This window comes from Belonocnema kinseyi, chromosome 8 (genome assembly GCF_010883055.1).
Source record: "Belonocnema kinseyi isolate 2016_QV_RU_SX_M_011 chromosome 8, B_treatae_v1, whole genome shotgun sequence".
NCBI lineage: Eukaryota > Metazoa > Arthropoda > Insecta > Hymenoptera > Cynipidae > Belonocnema > Belonocnema kinseyi.
The window spans coordinates 104,109,979-104,128,370 of record NC_046664.1 but is presented as its reverse complement, the minus strand read 5'-3'; the positions used below and the strand labels follow the sequence as shown (position 1 = coordinate 104,128,370).

Below are 18,392 nucleotides of genomic sequence, written 5' to 3'. Positions count from 1 at the left end.
ATGGTTTCGCAGACGTTGCTGCGAAAAGTGCGATAGCTCCGGGTGTTTCTCGCACCACAAAGCATGCAGCCGTGCCATGTAACCCCGTTCACGGGCCACACTTGCATCGTAGCAGTCTAACAAGTCGTGATTCAGTCGCTCCGTCCACCCGAAGGTCACTAGATCCCGCTGATCCATCGCATTGAATCCATTTTCATTGGCTCCCCCAGCTCTAGATTGGTCGGCATTGTTGGCCGACCCATTGTCGGGAGCCCTGCGCGTTCTGTTGTTTTGAACCGCACTTACTACAACTATGTTTGGTGTTGTCATTGTTGTTCCCACGAGAAGCTAGGGAAAGGGGTTCGTCCATCCTTGTAGAGCCCCGCATGCAAGGATAAGGCTGCGTACTCTGAGAGGTCGCCCGGTATCCCAGAGTCACCGTTCTAGACTTAATATGTATATCATTTGTATTTTATACTTGAAATAACGTAACCTCAAAATATGCGCATATAAAGAGACGCGTAAGGACTTAAATCATGAAAATCGCCAATTTCTTGAGTTTTCAAATTCAGAAGAGGAGGAATGTGTTGCGCGCGCAACCCAGTCATTTATATCGTCTCCTACTATATTCGCGCGGCCATAGACATGTGATGGTGTTGGACCACGTCTCGTTTCAGATCTGGGATCACTGCCTTGAATACGTAATTTACTCCCGGTAATTCACGTAGATTTCTACAGTAATTTACCACGTAATTTACGTCCGATTTTTTCTACATTATGTAAATTAATGTAAATTACATCGAAGTAGAACTTGCAAATATTTCGAAGTTTGTGATTTGTCTGATCTGATAAGTACACAACCTCTGCGTGTGGTTTGTGGACGTGTGCTTGCCGGTCGTTCTGCCATTATTATTAAAAAAATTTCAAATTAAGGCAAGACTCAAGCGGAAAAATCTGAAAGAATAGGAAAGAAAGTACCTTTCCGATTTCTATGTGAACTTTACTTCCGTTTCTTTCCGAACGCTTTGCTTTTCCTAAGCTTCCTGATGCCTTTCCGAACTGTTGCAAAGTGTCCCACTCCATTTACATCTTTCTAAACTTTTTTTTAAAAATCCACAAATTATAATATTTGTAACTTTTTCCCTGCGGCACTTTTAACTCCGTCCTACCCTATTATAATAAATATAATATATAATAATGATATAATATAATTGCAAAAATCAATAATAATTCAACACTATTAACATACCTATGACCTAGAAGGCGTTTATACCCTGCCGGAAAAAAGGAAAGAATCGGAAAGGTCGCTTCGCAAAGATTTAGAAAGGTTTCGGAAAGAGAATCGGAAAGGCCTATGTGAACTTTGCTTCCGTTTCTTTCCGAACGTCGAGCTGTCCCACGAATCTTTCCGATTCTTTTCCAATGTCCCTTTCTCCTACTTTTTTCCGATTTCTTTCCGATCAGTGCAGAGTGTCCCTCTAGTTAGCCTCATTTTATTATGTTTATATATTTATTTATGGAACATCTACATATATAATTAATAGATCATATATTTCACATTTATTCAGAAATAAATCGGAACGAACAAAAACAGTGGGACACAGGAGAAAAATCGGAAAGAATTGCAATAAACTGTTGGGACACTGCGTCATTTATTCGGAAAGAAATCGGAAAGGTTCAGAAATAAGTAAATGGAGTGGGTCCCTGGCCCAGAATACGCCACAACTTCTAAAAACTGTGCCACGGGTTGACGGGAGCCACGCAGGATTGGGGACGTAATTTACTCTAGGTAAATTACTTGAAGTTTTAGAGTAATTCACCACGTAATTTACGTCCGGAGTTTTCTACATTATGTAAGTAAATACAAATGACGTCGATGTGGAACTTGCGAATGTTTCGATGGTTGTGATTTGTCTGATCTGATATAAGTACATGACCTCTCCGTGTGGTTTATGGAATGTGAACGTGTGCTTGACGGTCGTTCTGCAATTATTATTTTAAATTTTACAAATTAAGGCAAGATGAATAGGCAAAGTTTAAAGAAAAAAAAATAAATCAACAAATGTCGGTAAACATATATCAGTGATTACTACAATAATATCATTAACACTAATTACTAATTAGTGGTTAAAAAGTAAAATGATATGATCTAGAAATATTTTATGAATAAAGAGTAATTGTATGACAAATTAAACTTTCATTATTGCAAATTAATTGATTAATTACGAGTATTGTATAGGGGAAAAACGAAATTGAAATTATATTAAAATTCTCATTGAAATCCTACATTTAAACTTCAACAGTATAATTTTCTAAAAATGAAAAAAATGTTGTTCACGGAAAAAGCAACTGAACTTCATATAGTTATAACGATACCTATTTATTGGTATTAACTTCGTGATGAAAAGGAATTTTTTAACGTGAAGTACATACATCTACGTCATTAATTTATTATAATCTTGAAAGTTGTTTGGGCGTGTACTAATTTATAAACAATTCTTTCGAGTGTAGATTAAAATATAATTGAAGTATTATAATAAATATAATATATAATAATGATATAATATAATTGAAAAAATTAATAATAATTCAACACTATTTACATGCCTATGACCAAGAAGGCGTTTATAACCATTCTTCGCCTATAGCTTATCGCAAAATAGGCACTTATAGCTACACTTTTGTCTATATTGTTAAATTTTGCTTTCACTCTCTCAAAACTTAGGGCTTTTCATAGGATACTTGGGATCCTGGTAGAAATCTTCTTTCTCACCATTTTAACCGTTTGTTAGTTTAATATCTAGAATCCTTAAATTAATTAAGGTTTGAAGGAGGTGATGTCACGTGCTAGGAAATTCAAAAGTTCAAAACAGACAACCACCATCTTTGTCATGTAATTTACCGGTTTTCTACAGTTTTCTACATAAATTACTTCATTTAGGTAATTTACGTAGAAAACCTCGAGTGACGCGTCCCTTCGCAACCCTGGAGCCACGCGTACCACAAAATGAAACTAACCTCAAAATTGTGTGTGCTGGTGCTGGTACTACCGCGGTTGTCGCTGCCGGGCTGTTACCGCCAAATATAAACAGAGTGGGAAGAAGGTGGGAAGCTTGTTGGCGGGTTGGCCTTGTTCTCGAATTTCCATGTATCCAGTGTTTTACCAGACGCCGAGGTAAGAGGTTTGTACTGTTGTCTACCAAAACCTGTAACAAATTTTGTCAAAAATGTCTAAGGGAAAAGTGTCGGTAGAATGGAAAAAACGCGTAAAATCCGAATATATGCGTCTCAGACAAATGAAACGTTACAAACGAGCCGACGAAGTAAAATTCGCCTGGAATCAAAATCGCAAAGCTCTGACAGGTGTGTAACCTCATACAGTTTTACCGCCAATATTTATTTTTGTAATATTTCAAGTTTTTATACTTGTGAACTTATTTCTATTTTTATTATGAGTTTAGTTGTAAAACCTGGATGATGGACTGTTTTTCAAAAAACGTATGCAGAAGGCTTAGTTTTAATTATTACAATTTTGAAGATTTCGTATCACGAATTCCTTTATTCACTTCACTGTTTTATTTTTTAATTTGATTTATTGAAAACGAATTGACTTATTTTTCATGTACAACAACATATTTTAACTGATTATTTATGTAACGGACTCGGTTTACTGTTTCCAAAGGTAAACAAATTTATTCCAAGAAATTATCGTTTAATGTAGTTCATGAAACACGATATAACTTTTTTAAATAGATAAAAAACAATTTTATATTGTAATGCGTAGAATTACTCGTTGCTGAAAGTAAACGTTGGTCAGATGGCAAAGCAATGTGGTTCGCAATGCAAGAAATTCCTGCACACGTTTCTTGCATGAAAAAAGCCGAAACCACCAGCTCTGATGGAGAAGTTCAAGCGTGTCCTGTAAAAATAGTCAACGCTGTTACGCCCATACCAACAATGTACACATGGGCAACGATTCAACAAAACTTTATGGTTGAAGACGAAACTGTTTTGCACAATATTCCTTACATGGGGGATGAGATTCTCGATCAAGATGGCACTTTTATTGAAGAGCTGATTAAAAATTATGACGGAAAGGTATCAAAAGAAAAATTTTAATAGAAATGGATTGATATCATTGTTAAAAATTCTGAAAATCTTAATTCAACAATATTTTTCAAGGTTCACGGTGACAGAGAATCAGGTTTCATGGATGATTCTATTTTCGCAGACTTAGTAAACGCACTATTGACTTACGAAAAAGATGAGAAAGAAAAAGAGGCTCCGAAAAAGGGAAAAGATTTGTCTAAAGATAAGGAAAATAAGGATAGCGATAAAGACAAGAAATGCGAATCAAAAGAAGAGTCCAGTAGCCCTTTTCCGTCGATGCAGATATTTAGTGTAAGTCAAGGAAGGTGAAGAAGAGAAATCAGATTGTAAATTAAATTTAAAGAATATTGTTCATGTATGCCTTTATGAAATTATTATGTTTCAGGCGATTTCGAGTATGTTTCCAAGTAAAGGCAGACCGAGCGAGTTGAAGGCGAAGTACATCGAATTGACTGAGAGACCAGATCCAAATGCATTGCCACCTGAATGCACCCCAAATATAGATGGTGTGAATGCAAAAAGTGTTCCTAGAGAGCAAGCTATGCATTCGTTTCATACCCTTTTCTGTCGCCGGTGCTTCAAATATGATTGCTTTTTGCATCGTAAGTACTAAGTATTTCAAAACGTTGAAAATTAAAGGGGTTTTCTGAAATCTCTTTGAAAATAGTTTCTTATTAATTTTGAGAACTCCCAATTACCGTGTTAGATTTGGTGTTCAGCACTAATATTTTTTTTGAGAGGTTGACAACTCTTGTAGGAAGGGATACATTTGTGCTGAAATATCTTGAAAAAATTAGCGTCGGACGAGATGGACATAATGGGTAAGATGAGCCACTCAATATTCTCTTAGGGTATCATTTTTTTGGCGACAATATGAGAAAGAAAGTTATCAAGCACCTCGTTTAAAAAATTTCGCGTAATTTTCAATAAATTTGGAAAAACGATAGTTGAAATTATAAGACTTATATTCTGCTATTTTGTATTTTTTTTTGAAAGGCCAAGATTCACTAAAAGTTATACATCAGATATTTTTCCAGTGGTTATTTAGAAGTACATTAAAATATTCTTAATTATGTGAAATATCCTGAAGTGCATTGAAACGTCTTTAAGTACGCACTTTGAAAATATTCTGAAGTACACTGAAATATTCTGTAGCATTTAAAATATCCTAAAATACGTGAAATGACATGAATTATTCTGAAATATCTTCAAGTCAAAAGGTGACAATTTAAAAAATGGAGTGGTCAACCCCTCGCTTCTATAATATAATTAACAGTAAACCTAAAGACAATTTTTGCATAGGTCTGCAAGTTTGTCATCCAGGACCCAATCTTCAGAGGCACAAAGGACCTGATTTGAAGCAGTTCTCCGAGCCGTGTGGATTTGAATGTTACATGCACTTAGTAAGCTTTCTTTTAGTATTTCTTTTACGTTATCATTGGAAGAGGAAATTTGAAAATATATTGCAAGTTTTACATTGACAATTTAGAAAGGCGTTAAGGAAATGCTCGCAGCACAAGCCGCAGATTCGAAAGAAGATGAAGTAGAAGATAAAAGAGTTGGACCCAGAAAGGTGAGAAAACAAGTTAGTGTGGATTCTGGAAACGAAGCTAGCAGCGAAGACAGTAACGACAGCAACAAATTTAGTGTAGCGGGCAGTTGTCAAGGTAAAAAGAAACGTAAAGATGCATTTCCAAAGGAAATTCTAGAAAAAAGGAGGTTAAGTATGGATCTATGATTTATGTACGCATATATTTTATACGTTGTAGATTTCAAGCAAAACGTCAACAAGGATTCAAAACCTGATGAATCGTTGGAAGAGCAACGGCAAATGGAGAATCAAACGCCATTTTCGCTCTTAGGATTAAACAGCCAGCGAGTGAAAGCAGATAACAAAACATCGTGGACTGGTTCCGAGCAGAGTTTCTTCAGAGTTTTGCACAAAGCTTTTCCTAGAAATCCTTGTGCTCTCGCTCAAACAATGCTAACGAAAAGCTGCAGGGAAGTTTATGAATTTTCCCAAAAGGAAACTTCTGATATTCCTGCATTAGAGACACTGAAAGATTTTACACCTCCAAGAAAGAAGAAGAAGAAACATCGACTTTGGTCTATGCATTGCAGAAAAATTCAGCTAAAAAAAGATTCTGGTAATTTTTATATTTAATCTAGTTTGTTTTAATAATTTATGATTCTAATTTTTACAATCTCTCATAAACAGGTGCTAATCACGTCCATAATTTTTCTCCCTGCGATCATCCAAATCGGCCTTGCGATAATTCTTGCCCTTGCATCCAGGCTCAGAATTTTTGCGAGAAATTTTGTCAGTGCAGCAGTGAGTGCCAGAATCGATTTCCTGGATGCAGGTGCAAAGCTCAATGCAATACCAAACAATGTCCGTGTTATTTGGCTGTACGAGAATGCGATCCTGATTTGTGTCAGACTTGTGGAGCTGATCAGTTCCACATTACTAAAATATCCTGTAAAAATGTCAGCGTTCAGAGAGGATGGCGTAAGTGGAAAAATGTTTATAATTAAAAGCTAACAACTTTTTGTATACATATATTGAATGGTAATATTCATATACTTGAATTGGTTTCCGTAGATAAACATCTTTTGATGGCTCCATCGGATGTAGCTGGTTGGGGAATTTTCCTGAAAGAGTCGGCAGCAAAGAACGAATTTATCTCCGAGTATTGCGGTGAAATAATAAGCCAGGACGAGGCTGATAGACGTGGAAAAGTCTACGACAAATATATGTGCAGCTTTCTTTTTAATCTCAACAACGGTGACTTTTCAGTATTTACTTGGTTTTTTTTTTGCAATAGAATCTCCCATCGAAATGCAAACTCAACATTTATACATATAAGTTTAAAGATGCACGAAAAAAACTTTGTTTCAGACTTTGTCGTTGATGCTACTAGGAAAGGAAACAAGATAAGATTCGCTAACCACTCCATAAATCCCAATTGTTATGCAAAAGTCATGATGGTTAATGGTGATCACAGAATTGGAATTTTTGCAAAACGGGCAATTCAACCTGGTGACGAATTATTCTTTGACTATAGGTAATTTTTCGTCCAATGAAAATTAAATACTTTAAATATCTGTAGTTTTATATTATCTATTAACGTGAACTGAACAATCCATTTTTTTAGATATGGACCGACCGAGCAATTGAAATTTGTCGGTATCGAACGGGAAATGGAATTTCTTTAACTTCAAATAAACGAGCATCTTTTCTTCTAGAAAATAAGAATGAAAATGAATATCCAGTACTTTGGTATAGTAGAGTATTTTTTAATTTTAGGAGATGTTTTAAATGCATTGAAAAACGGGAATATGTAATATTCGAAAAATAGCTTTCATAATGAATTTACAGTCATGAATTGTTTACCAATTTTGTGTTTAACAAATTTGTACAGGATTTTTAATACAGAACTAGATTATTTTTAAGTGGCTTTAGATGTTCTTTCTTTCTCTGTTGGAAGGTGCAAGGTTCTGACGGACCGAATTTTTTCGACCTCGTACGGGATTCTTTTGCATGTTGATATGTGTATGAAAAATTGAAAGTTATTAACTTTTACCGAAGATGTTTACACATAAATCTGCTTTGGGGGTAGCAGTTTAGGACGCGCGTAATGTCTTTTGAAAAATTTGTATGAACAAGGCTTCATGCGTTTCGATTTTCAAAGGTAACCATGTGGAGCGATTTCATTGGTGGATCAGTAAAGTAATTCCCTTTATGCACCAATGAAATATTAGCTTTTTGGTTCCATCGGAAATTTTCTTATGTTTTGTTCACATCGTGTTTGTTTTACTTTGCCAGATTTTATCGAAAAATTTACATCAATTTTCACTAAATAAATAAGATATTAACGATTTCCAGTTACTGTCATTAGTGATTTGAACTTGAGAAAGAATTTACAACAAAATGAAAATATTGATTAGATAAAATATTAGATATTTACAACGTTTTCTTCTTGCCAACGTGTTCTGTGATTGGTGTTCCGATATCTATATAAATTTCTCTTTAATGGATTTTCTGTACTGAAAATATTAAGAAGATAAAGTTTTATCTGATAGTCAAAGTACGGACGGCAATACCGGGCCTACCGGTTGCCTCAGGTTGCCTTAGGTTGCCTTAATGTTTCACATGCACATAGCCTCTATTAAAAATTATGGTTTATTCTCATCTATATTATTTAAACATATGACATAATTCTTCTCGTATCTTATTACTAGTCACCAACTGACACCTCCTGACAATCGCATGTTTACCATATTTTTAAATGAAAATAAACTGTTATTGAACGATTATTTTGTAAACCTTTGTTAAATATTAAACATTATTAATCATGAAGAAAGCAAAAACGGAACTGTATGTAGAAGTAAACGTGCCAGAAAAAGAATTAAAAAGTTTTATACAAAAGGCAAAGGATTGGGCACTTATAAATGGTGAGTTATTTTGTTCAATATTTTATAATGACTGCAATTTTTAACATTAATTGTTAAAGGTGAATTGCTCTTAAAAAAAACTTTTTTATGCAAAAAATATTTATCTTAAACAAGATAAACGAGATAACTGATAAGAACGAGAATTTGAATTTGTAACCTTCAATATTCTTTATTCATGATTTTTCATAGAAGTAGATATATAATTTAATATATATTTGATCAATTTCAGGTATAAGTATGAGGTCGAAAGATCCATACAGTCCAAATACGCTGAAGATTGCTCCATTTTTACTCTTGCCATCAACGTTTCCGAAGAAGGAATTTGTAAAAGCGACGGAGGTACAAATAACATTAAATGAACTAATGCACAAAGTGGCTCATGATCATCAATTCTTAACAGAAGTTTTAAAAAGGTATGCCAAAATAAAAATACTTTTAAAATAATTGTACGATATTAGTTACAATATATTTATTATGATTAATGGTTGCGCATTATTGAAATTGAAATACAATATTATTTGCTGATATTGTTGCCAGAGTTCGGCAAGCGTCCTCAAAGAAGGGTTTCATAGGCTGCAGGATTCGAGTCATCCCAAAACATGAAAAAGGAAATTTTCTTAACTTTCAACGTTTGACAAAAAAAAGACTGTAACAGAGAAAATTGCATTGTGACAAGAGTTTCAATTTCAAACATTTTCAAAGAAAATCTGACTAAAAGGAAAGCTTCCAGCATAACAGCCTGCAAAACTATATTTCCTCATTTTTCTTATTTTAGAGTTTTAGATCACTGATATACAAAAACGAAGAATATTACGTAGGAAATTCAAGGTTGCTACATAACTTGAAAAACCTGGAAATATCTTGGAATTTATAAAAAGAGCGTCGAATGATTTTTGCCATTTCACTTTGAAGTTTATAATAATTATTTGAGTACTTATATAATTATTTTACAAATTCAGATTGATATAAATTGATTAAGTTACGTTCGAAAATGTGAACTTGCTACTTATTGATCACTTGTGCGACTTTTTTTCACTAAGTTCTACCCCAGAGTAGAATCTAGAAAAATATTCTTAAAATAACTCAACTATTTAGTAAATACTATAGTGTAATGCCTTTTAAATTAACTAAAGAGTTATGAAAACTTTGCATTATTTTTAAAGTTATTCTAATTTTACGAAAAGTTTGAAATTTGATGTCTTATTGAAATATCTTTTTATTAAATGGACATTTTGCCTTGAACTTGAGCTTAGCAGATTTAGAATTTTATTAACTTTTGTGCTATTACAAGGAAAAAAATTGCATGTTAATATTATACAAAATGAGATAATTTAGCAGCAGCTAAAAAATAGGCACGTACGAATTTCCGTCGATACTGTACATAAAAGCATTCATCCATGCAAGTTATAAAAGTCTTTTCGATTATTATTCCATTTTTAAATCAAGTTTTTTAATGTAGTAAAAATGATTGATATGATTTGCATATTCATATTAGAATAAATATTAATAATTTTTTTACTATATTAAAAACCTTGGTTAAAAATGAAATAATAGTCCAAAAGACTTTCATAACTTGCATGGATTAATGCTTTTATGTACAGTACCAGCGGAAATGGTTACGTGCCTGTTTTTTGAGCTGTTGCTAAATTACCGCATTTTTTATAATATTAACATGCACATTTTTCCTTATAATAGCCCAAAAGTTAATTAGATTCTGCATCTGATAAGCACAAGTTTAAGTCAAAATGTTCATTTAATAAAAATATATTGCAATAAGACGACCAATTTCAATATTTTAGTAAAATTAGAATAACTTTGAAAATAATTAACAGTTTCCCTAATTCGTTAATTAAGTTAAAAGGCATCCCGGTTAGAAGAGAAGAATGCAGAAAAATTCATAACCTGAATTCCCATTAATAGGCGAAAATTGAAATTTCCATACTTACCTTGCACACAGAGGAATAGAAACTATGTAAGTGCACATATTTTGTGGATTAGAAGGAAATAAATCAGTCGAAAATAAAACATTTGAGTATGGAATTAAAAATAACCATGAGAGATATATCTACTGATCGGATTAAAGGGAATTAAGAAAAAAAAATGGAAAAAATGTTCGCCTGCATGGAATACAACACAAGTGTCAATCGTTAAGGAGATGGAAAATAATTTGTTTCGGAGATAAACCTATTCTTTCGTTATGCACTTCTCCCGATGGATGATTAGCACATTCCAAAAAATTAAATAATGCTCACTCTTTCGCTTAAATCTGAAAATATTATTTTTTCTCTATCCTCCTCTTCTTGCCGAGAAGTCACTAGTATTTTACTAAATAGATGAGATATTTTAAGAATATTTCCCATTATTCTCTAGATTATACCCTGGTGTAGGACTTATTGAAAAAAGTTGCGCAATTTCAAATAATGATTGCACTTATCACATAATTAAAAAAAATTAAATACATAAGTTTTTCCCTAAATATTACTCAAACTTATTAAAATGTAATAAATAATGATTTTAAAAAAAGTGTAAGTATTTACACATTTTGGAAATTTTTCGACTTTTTTGCACCAAGTTTTACCCTCGAGCAGAGTCTAGGGACAAAATTCTAAAAATATCTTAATAATTTCTTGAAATAATGTGGATACTTACCTTTAAAATGACCCCAAAACCCTTAAAAAATTTTCGTTACTTCCAGAGTTATTCCAATTTATTTAAAACCGCCCAATTTGACCTTTTTAGCAATATCTTTTAATATGTAAAATTTAGATTTTCCCTTCAACGTGCGCTTCTTACACACACCATTTTAATATCTTTCCCTCTTTTATGACGACAAACTTTCCATGTTCATAGTATAAAAATTAAGACACTTTAGCAACAGTTAAAAAAACAGTTGTGTAGATCATTCCCGCCAGTAGAGTACACAAATTTTGAAATCCGACGTCTGTAGCAATCTTGAAATTTGATTCTTTATCACTATTCCAAATTCCAAGAGCTTTTAATTTGATCCAGAAAAAATCGAACCAAAAGAAAAGCTTTCAGCGTAGGGTCTAAAATGCTAAATTTCCAATTTTCTTCCTTTTTAACAACTGATAAAAAGAAAACCATAATATATCAGCTTATAAAAATATTTTCTCTCGAGTAGACTAGGGCTGTTCTATGGGGACAATGACAAAAAAAAAGGCTTTATGTCTTTTGGTCCGAAATTACAAGTTTGCTCTAAATTAATTAGTTAGTAAAACATCGATGTTAAAGAATTCTGAGAGAATTAATAGATCTATCGACAGTCGATAAATATACTGACCCCATCCAATGTAAATTTTACTTCATATTGTGTTGAATAATTACTTAATTTTCAACAAATCCGATTTTAAATAGTTTCTTTTTGATTTTGCAAATGAAATAAAATTTAAGATTAATTTATTAAAAAACTATATCGTCTTAAATCTATTATTGGATTGAAGTTTCAGGTTTCCTAGCCATTTTATAAATTTTGTTGCCAAAAAATTTCTTTTTTTGCTTGTAAGTAGTTTTTTCTTATAGCTCAGACCGCTTAAACATTCCATATACTTATATGACATATTTTTGGATTTTTAAATATTTGTTTTGCAAAAAAAAATCATCCCAATTATTCTTTTAGAACTTATATTTAATTAATCATTTTTTTACAGTACAATTGAGGTAGATGGTTTCACAGAAAAGCTTTTTAGAATCTACGAGGCAGTATACGCGGAAGGTTTTAATCAGGTAATAATATGTGATAATTGGCTGATTCTCAAATTTTAGTAACAGCTAATGAGTATTATTCTATTATTATTATTATTATTATTATTATTATTATTATTATTATTATTACATTACTAAAAATATTTACACAGAAAATCAGCCTCGGTTTATTTCGATCAGATTACATGCTTCACGGTGACGATGATCATAAAATTCTACAAGTAGAATTCAATACTATCGCTTCGAGTTTTGCTGCTTTGGCTTGTAAGATTACAGAATTTCACAAATACGTTTTGAAAGATTTGGGATATTCCGATAAATTAAAAAATGTAAGTCCCTTTTTGATTGTATAATAATATTATTTATTCGAACCTCAATTGTAGATTTTGTTTGTTTCAGATTCCAGAAAATAATGCTATGTCAGGATTTTGTAGAGGATTAGTGTGCGCGTGGACTTTATATGGGAATGATGAGTAAATTCATTGATTGAAAAAGAATAACACAAAATTTTGATAACGAAAAATTGAGTAATAAATGTTTTATTTTAGAGCCAAGATGTTGTTTGTCGTTGAGGGTATTACATACAATATATGCGATCAGAGATTTCTCGAATTTGGAGTTCAGAAATTGAATCCAAGTATTAAAATTATCCGAAGGAGCTTAGGTGAATTGGTCACGCAAGCCAAATTGGGACCTAATAACGAATTAATTGTGTAGGTATTCTCTCAAGTGTTACCTGGTAATTCCGCAAATTAGCGTAGCTGGTTTCGTTACACTTCCGAAGTATTTGGGAAAGAGATTGATAAATATTTATGGTTTTTGCAGCGATGATAGTATTATGTCTGTAGTATACTTTCGTTCTGGTTATGAGGTGGAAGCTTATCCTACGGAAAAGGAGTGGGCAGTAAGATTAATGGTAGAGCGTTCTCTTGCCATTAAATGTCCCTCGATTCATTACCATTTAGCAGGTGCAAAAAAGGTTAGTTTGTTTCAGCATCAAATACATTATTTAAATTAACATTAGAATATTTTAAATAAAAATCAACATCAAAAATAGAAGTTTTCGATTGTATTTAAATAGGTACAACAGGCATTAGCACTTCCGGGAGTCGTAGATCGGTTTCTGAAGGATCCTAATCTGGTGTCAAAAGTAACTGATGTGTTTACTGGCCTTTATGGTCTAGACTTGGTCAGTATTTCATAATTAGACTTAAATTAATTTAAATGCTGCACAAAATCTAAATAAATTTTTCATTTTTAAATTCTCAAATGTAATAAAGTAATGATTATCTTTATTTTAAAACAGGATGAGAAGGGTGATAAAGCAGTAGCTATGGCTATTGAGACACCAAGAAAATTTGTTTTAAAGCCTCAAAGAGAGGGAGGTGGGAATAATTTTTATGATGATGACGTGAGGATACAGTTAGAAAAAATGAAAGATTCGAAGGAAAGGACGGGTTGGATTCTCATGGACCGAATTTGTCCACCGCCTCTGAAGAATATCTTGATACGGGCTGATAGTGAAGAATGTGTTGAAGCCCAAGATGTTATAACCGAACTTGGTATTTACGGAGTAATTGTGGGGTATGTCCTTTTGTTATTTATAATATTTTTTTCAATTGATTAATTTTCCGTTCTTATTTTCACATTTTAATCATTAATTATTTTTAAATAAACATCTTTTTGAACATTTAATTTAGGAGTGAGAACGAGATCAAAGTTAACGAACAGGTTGGTCACCTTTTGCGGACGAAATTGTCTTCTTCCAACGAGGGAGGAATAGTATCTGGTGCTGGACATATTGACAGTCCTTATCTTTTAGTTTAAGGTGCATTTTTTTATATCAATTCAATCAACTATTCTTGTCACAAGTCCTCTTGTTTGGCATTTAAAAAATTTGATTAAAATTTCCTATCTTTATTTGTTAGTGCTTGAAAATCTTTAGTTTAAAAAGTAGCTTCCATTATATTTAGTATTTTTGAATTTAATGTTACAGTAAAATTCCGATATTTTCTTATAATTATCAAACTGTTAATACTTATGTTATGGAGAATTTGATTTTATTCAATAAATATATATTTTTGACAATTCCGACATAATGAAGATATTTTCCATTTTAACTTAGAGGTTTTAAATAATCTCACATGCAATTCATAATTGAGTTGACATACAATTTTACTAATTTGACAATTTCATTAAAAACTAATATGGATAATACAACGTAAAAAAAGATTCAGTTTGTTATGTACGAATTAATTTTGGAATTCTTTTCTCGATTCTTACAGTTATTTGATCAACAGGCTTGAGCATCACGTCGACTTTTAATTTGATATTCTCTATTAGTGTGATTTCGTCTTTTATCAAAACGTATTTCCGAAGAATTGTGGCAATAAGAACCTTCATGGCCATCATAGCGTATTTAAAACCTAGAAAGAAAAACAATATTTTTACTACATGAATTGTAAACTATTTATTAAATTGATTAATTACAACATTAATTTGACAAATACCTATGCAGTTTCTTGGGCCGGCGCTGAATGGAATGTAACAATAAGGATGTCGTTTTGCAGTTTCATGAGGCAAAAATCTGTCTGGATTAAATTTCAGTGGATCAAGCCAGTGTTCTTCGTTTCTATGAATCTTCATTATAACGATGACTATTGAACTTCCTTTTGGTAAGGTATGCCCACCTAAAAATACATTTTCACTGCTGTAAATGGATCTTAATTGAATTGAATGTGGATATGGGAAACCAATTTTAATCATTTAATAATTATTAATAATTTTGAAGTATTTGCAATCAAAAATTGAAATTAACCATTTTTTGGACGAAATAATAGCTAACCTATGTCAAGATCATCTCCCGCTTTGCGTAAGATAACTGGACCCACCGGGAAAAGTCGCATAGTCTCTTTAATAACTCTCTCCAAATAATCCATTTTCTGTAAATCTTCGTTGGTAACTGGTAAATCTTCTGGACTGTGGTCGCCATAAATTTCATAAAGCTCCTGATATGCCTTTTCCTAAATTATATTTTAATGTAGTGCAAACTCGTATATATTAATCCATTTTTAATCCAATTTTCAGATTTCTTTGACCAATATACCGTTGTCGGTATATGTCGGTAAAAGGAATCTACGCTTAGAAATCACCCTATCAAACTTAAATTTTAAATCCGAATTTTCATTATTTAATTCATCTTATAAAAAGTTATATATATATATATTTTAAACATTTATTTACTTGAATCTCAGGGTGGGAAGCTAACATTAGAATCACGAAGGAATTCACGCTCGCTGTAGTGTCGTTACCCTAGGAAAAATTTGATTATAATTAATTTAAGTATAACCATATTCTAAAACTTAACTATCAAGGGATGATAAGAATTAATTTAATTTAACAAAATTAAATACGGCTATCATCATCGTATCGACTTCTTCTCGAAGCTCTTCGTCAGTGAATTTTTTGCCATTATCGGACAATTCCATCAATAAATCCAAGAACGGTTTCCAGTGGGTTTGCTCTGCAATATTAATTCACAAAAAGGTAACATTGTAATCATATTTTTATTAAAACTTAGTTAAAGAATCTTTACCTATTTCTGTTCCTACAGCTTTTAAATCTTTCTTTTTCTTTTGAATCACCTGCAAAATATTTTTAAATATATTTCCGAAAATGTAGACACTCTGGCAATGCTTAAATTAAATTCTTACATCATTTGTTACACTGTGTAAAAATTTTACAGCTTCGGTCATGTCTCGCGACATCTTAGTGAATTTAAAAAAAATATCTGGATGCAGCCAGATTTTAGCCATTCTGTGAAAAATCACTTGAAAGACCCTGTAAATTATAATTAAAATAAGATAATATATTCCATTTTATATCCATCGAGATTTAATACAAAATCAAAATAAACCTTTCAGCTGCATGGGCGTATTTATTATGTTTCTCGATTTCTGAAGTTGTCGAAACGCCCATGGCACTTTCTAAAAAGTAATATTACAAAGAAAAATTTTAATTAAAGATAATCATTTAATAATCGAAATGATTTCAAATATGAAAAAAATGTAACCTTACCACATATTGTATTTAAAGTACAAACTGATATATGTTTGAATACATCGAATTCTTTGCCATTAACGTGTTTCTCTAATTCTTGGACTAGTATCATTGAATGTTTTTCGAAAATTTCAATAAATGATTGCAAAATTTTTTGATTAAATGCTGGCATAATTAGTCTACGATGAACACGCCACTTTGATGCTAGAATATTAAAATTAATTTATAAATTAAAATAATATTAAGTAGCCTATATGATATTGAACTAATAGTATGGCAATACGTTTTATACATGTTTAAAGTGTCATTTAATTGTTCATTTATGCGTGACACGTATTTATTACAAATAACCACGTTTCATGCGACTCATATGAAATGCAAGGAATTAAACTTTGATCACTTTTTCCTGTTGTATTTAAAAAGACTCACCGGGTGCAGTAAATAAACCTGTACCTAACCAAGGCCGAGCAAATTTATAAAGGTCATCCTTCTCGATAGCTTTTGGACTTAAAAGAATTGTCTTAAAAAAATAAAAATCTTAATTTATTTCACTATCCACTATACATTTATTTCTCATAAGATTTAAAATAATTTTCTGAACAATTTTTCATTCAAACAAAATTTCAAAAATTGCTGGAAATTGCCAGCAACCAGTCCATTCTTTAATAAGTTCAGATTGAATTAGTGCAATTTTAGGCATTTAAATTGTCAGATGTGTTAATTTGTAAAGCTTTGAGTTTGAAATCTTCAATTTAGAGCATTTAAAATTTTTCATTTTAAATTAAAATTGATTATAATTTAACAATATTGACTTTGAAACTTGCCACATTAAATAGATACCTTGTTTCATATTATTGAATTTTTAAATCTTTTGCGTTGGAAATATCAAATTATTTTTTGCTTCCGCATAGAGGAAGTTTTGTATTTCTTTAATTTGCAATCATTCGATTTCGGCTGTCCAACTCTCAAATAATTAAATTTTTAAATTGTACAATTTTGAAGTGTTGGACTTTGTAATATTGTTCAATCTAAAAAAATTTTCAATATAAAAATGCTTGATTTCTAATAAATAGAATTTACTGAAATTGTTATGTTGGAATTTTATTATTTACTTTTTACGGAATTTTTTGCAGAGATTTTAGTAACCACACTGATTTTACTTGAAAATGAACTTGGAAAGAAAATAAAGAATACAATTTCCTCATTGACAATCGAATATAATATAATTAAATATCCATACCTTAAAATTGAAAATTAATTATTAATAAGTATTTTAAGTTTTAAATATTCTTAATAGCAGATTATTTTAATTGTAACATTTTGATTAACATACTTTCAGTTGTTCTGGATCATAAACCGCGATGAATAGTCGATCTCCCAACCAAACTCTCAAGGGTGAAGGATAAGAATCATAAATGTCTTTAAATTTGTTGAGAATATCTAGAAATATATTTTTTTATATTTAAATTGAAAATAATTAAATAATATTCCAAGTATTTCGTCACTATATTCATTTTCTTCAATACATTTTCACAACACACATGAAAAAAATGTTGTATTGAATCCCAATTTCAATTATATCATCATTTGAAGCAAGAATATCGAAGCCTTAAATGTTAATACTTAAGGAAGGTGATATCGTAAAGTATAACTATAACGAAAAAGTATCTACTTACCTTCTGTACTTCCAACAAAAAGATGAGCATTTCCGAAAATTGGGATAGTTTTCGGGCCAGGAAAAAGTTCTGCTTGCTTATACAAACGTCTGTTTTTGAAATATTGAAGCAGAATACTCACTAAAGCCAGCGCTATCACACTTAAGAGAAAATAAACGACCGCGTAAAACATTTTATATTTTATGTTAAAGATAGAAATAGAAATATTTTATTTATTTAATAGTCACTCTTCTTGCTTTTGATTGTCACTTTTTTAAATTTTTATAATATTATTAAACACAGATAATATCATCTAAATACGTTTTCCACCCGTTTCATTTTGCAATGCAAATTTTTGGGAATTTCTTGCTGACTTACTAGATTTGCTTCCTGCTCAAGCGCAAAATGTCG

At 31.5% G+C, this 18,392-nt stretch overlaps 3 protein-coding genes across 5 annotated transcripts; 2 read left to right on the top strand and 1 right to left on the bottom strand.

The window, feature by feature from the left end:
* Positions 1–2,986: 2,986 nt before the first annotated feature.
* On the top strand, positions 2,987–7,875 carry LOC117177803 (histone-lysine N-methyltransferase E(z)-like). Of its 3 annotated transcripts, none has more exons than XM_033368738.1 (11): positions 2,987–3,342; positions 3,764–4,077; positions 4,162–4,380; positions 4,475–4,691; positions 5,392–5,492; positions 5,579–5,756; positions 5,859–6,236; positions 6,308–6,598; positions 6,692–6,885; positions 6,964–7,154; positions 7,245–7,875. In XM_033368738.1, the coding sequence occupies exons 1-11, from the start codon at positions 3,207–3,209 to the stop codon at positions 7,303–7,305; spliced, it is 2,280 nt and encodes a 759-aa protein (XP_033224629.1). In that variant the 5' UTR covers positions 2,987–3,206; the 3' UTR covers positions 7,306–7,875. The 3 variants fall into 3 exon arrangements, with proteins under 3 accessions (XP_033224629.1, XP_033224631.1, XP_033224630.1); XM_033368740.1 differs by having other exon boundaries at positions 2,987–3,161; positions 7,245–7,365; XM_033368739.1 differs by having other exon boundaries at positions 2,989–3,342; positions 6,692–6,874; positions 6,989–7,154; positions 7,245–7,365.
* A 117-nt stretch (positions 7,876–7,992) lies between these two features.
* On the top strand, positions 7,993–14,774 carry LOC117177805 (glutathione synthetase-like). Its single transcript, XM_033368742.1, has 11 exons — positions 7,993–8,544; positions 8,774–8,957; positions 12,213–12,288; positions 12,420–12,596; positions 12,667–12,740; positions 12,816–12,980; positions 13,093–13,246; positions 13,349–13,456; positions 13,574–13,851; positions 13,968–14,095; positions 14,553–14,774. Exons 1-10 carry the CDS (start codon positions 8,445–8,447, stop codon positions 14,092–14,094), a joined length of 1,443 nt encoding a protein of 480 aa, XP_033224633.1. The 5' UTR covers positions 7,993–8,444; the 3' UTR covers position 14,095; positions 14,553–14,774.
* Positions 14,422–18,392, bottom strand: LOC117177804 (cytochrome P450 4C1-like). The gene is made up of 12 exons (XM_033368741.1): positions 18,003–18,392; positions 17,660–17,766; positions 16,756–16,846; positions 16,345–16,530; positions 16,184–16,253; positions 15,981–16,107; positions 15,863–15,911; positions 15,681–15,790; positions 15,511–15,579; positions 15,113–15,290; positions 14,778–14,957; positions 14,422–14,693 (listed from the first exon to the last, which is right to left on the bottom strand). Exons 1-12 carry the CDS (start codon positions 18,172–18,174, stop codon positions 14,509–14,511), a joined length of 1,524 nt encoding a protein of 507 aa, XP_033224632.1. The 5' UTR covers positions 18,175–18,392; the 3' UTR covers positions 14,422–14,508.

Excerpts from the sequence above, each read along its gene's own strand:
- LOC117177803 (XM_033368738.1), top strand. The coding sequence starts at position 3,207 with ATGTCTAAGGGAAAAGTGTCGGTAGAATGGAAAAAACGCGTAAAATCC. Across the intron at positions 3,343-3,763 it reads AAATCGCAAAGCTCTGACAG|AATTACTCGTTGCTGAAAGT; the intron begins GTGTGTAACCTC and ends TGTAATGCGTAG. Across the intron at positions 5,493-5,578 it reads TTGAATGTTACATGCACTTA|AAAGGCGTTAAGGAAATGCT; the intron begins GTAAGCTTTCTT and ends TTGACAATTTAG.
- LOC117177805 (XM_033368742.1), top strand. The coding sequence starts at position 8,445 with ATGAAGAAAGCAAAAACGGAACTGTATGTAGAAGTAAACGTGCCAGAA. Across the intron at positions 12,597-12,666 it reads ATTCCGATAAATTAAAAAAT|ATTCCAGAAAATAATGCTAT; the intron begins GTAAGTCCCTTT and ends TGTTTGTTTCAG. Across the intron at positions 13,852-13,967 it reads ATTTACGGAGTAATTGTGGG|GAGTGAGAACGAGATCAAAG; the intron begins GTATGTCCTTTT and ends CATTTAATTTAG.
- LOC117177804 (XM_033368741.1), bottom strand. The coding sequence starts at position 18,174 with ATGTTTTACGCGGTCGTTTATTTTCTCTTAAGTGTGATAGCGCTGGCT. Across the intron at positions 16,531-16,755 it reads AGGTTTATTTACTGCACCCG|CATCAAAGTGGCGTGTTCAT; the intron begins GTGAGTCTTTTT and ends TTAATATTCTAG. Across the intron at positions 15,580-15,680 it reads TCGATACGATGATGATAGCC|GGTAACGACACTACAGCGAG; the intron begins GTATTTAATTTT and ends AATTTTTCCTAG.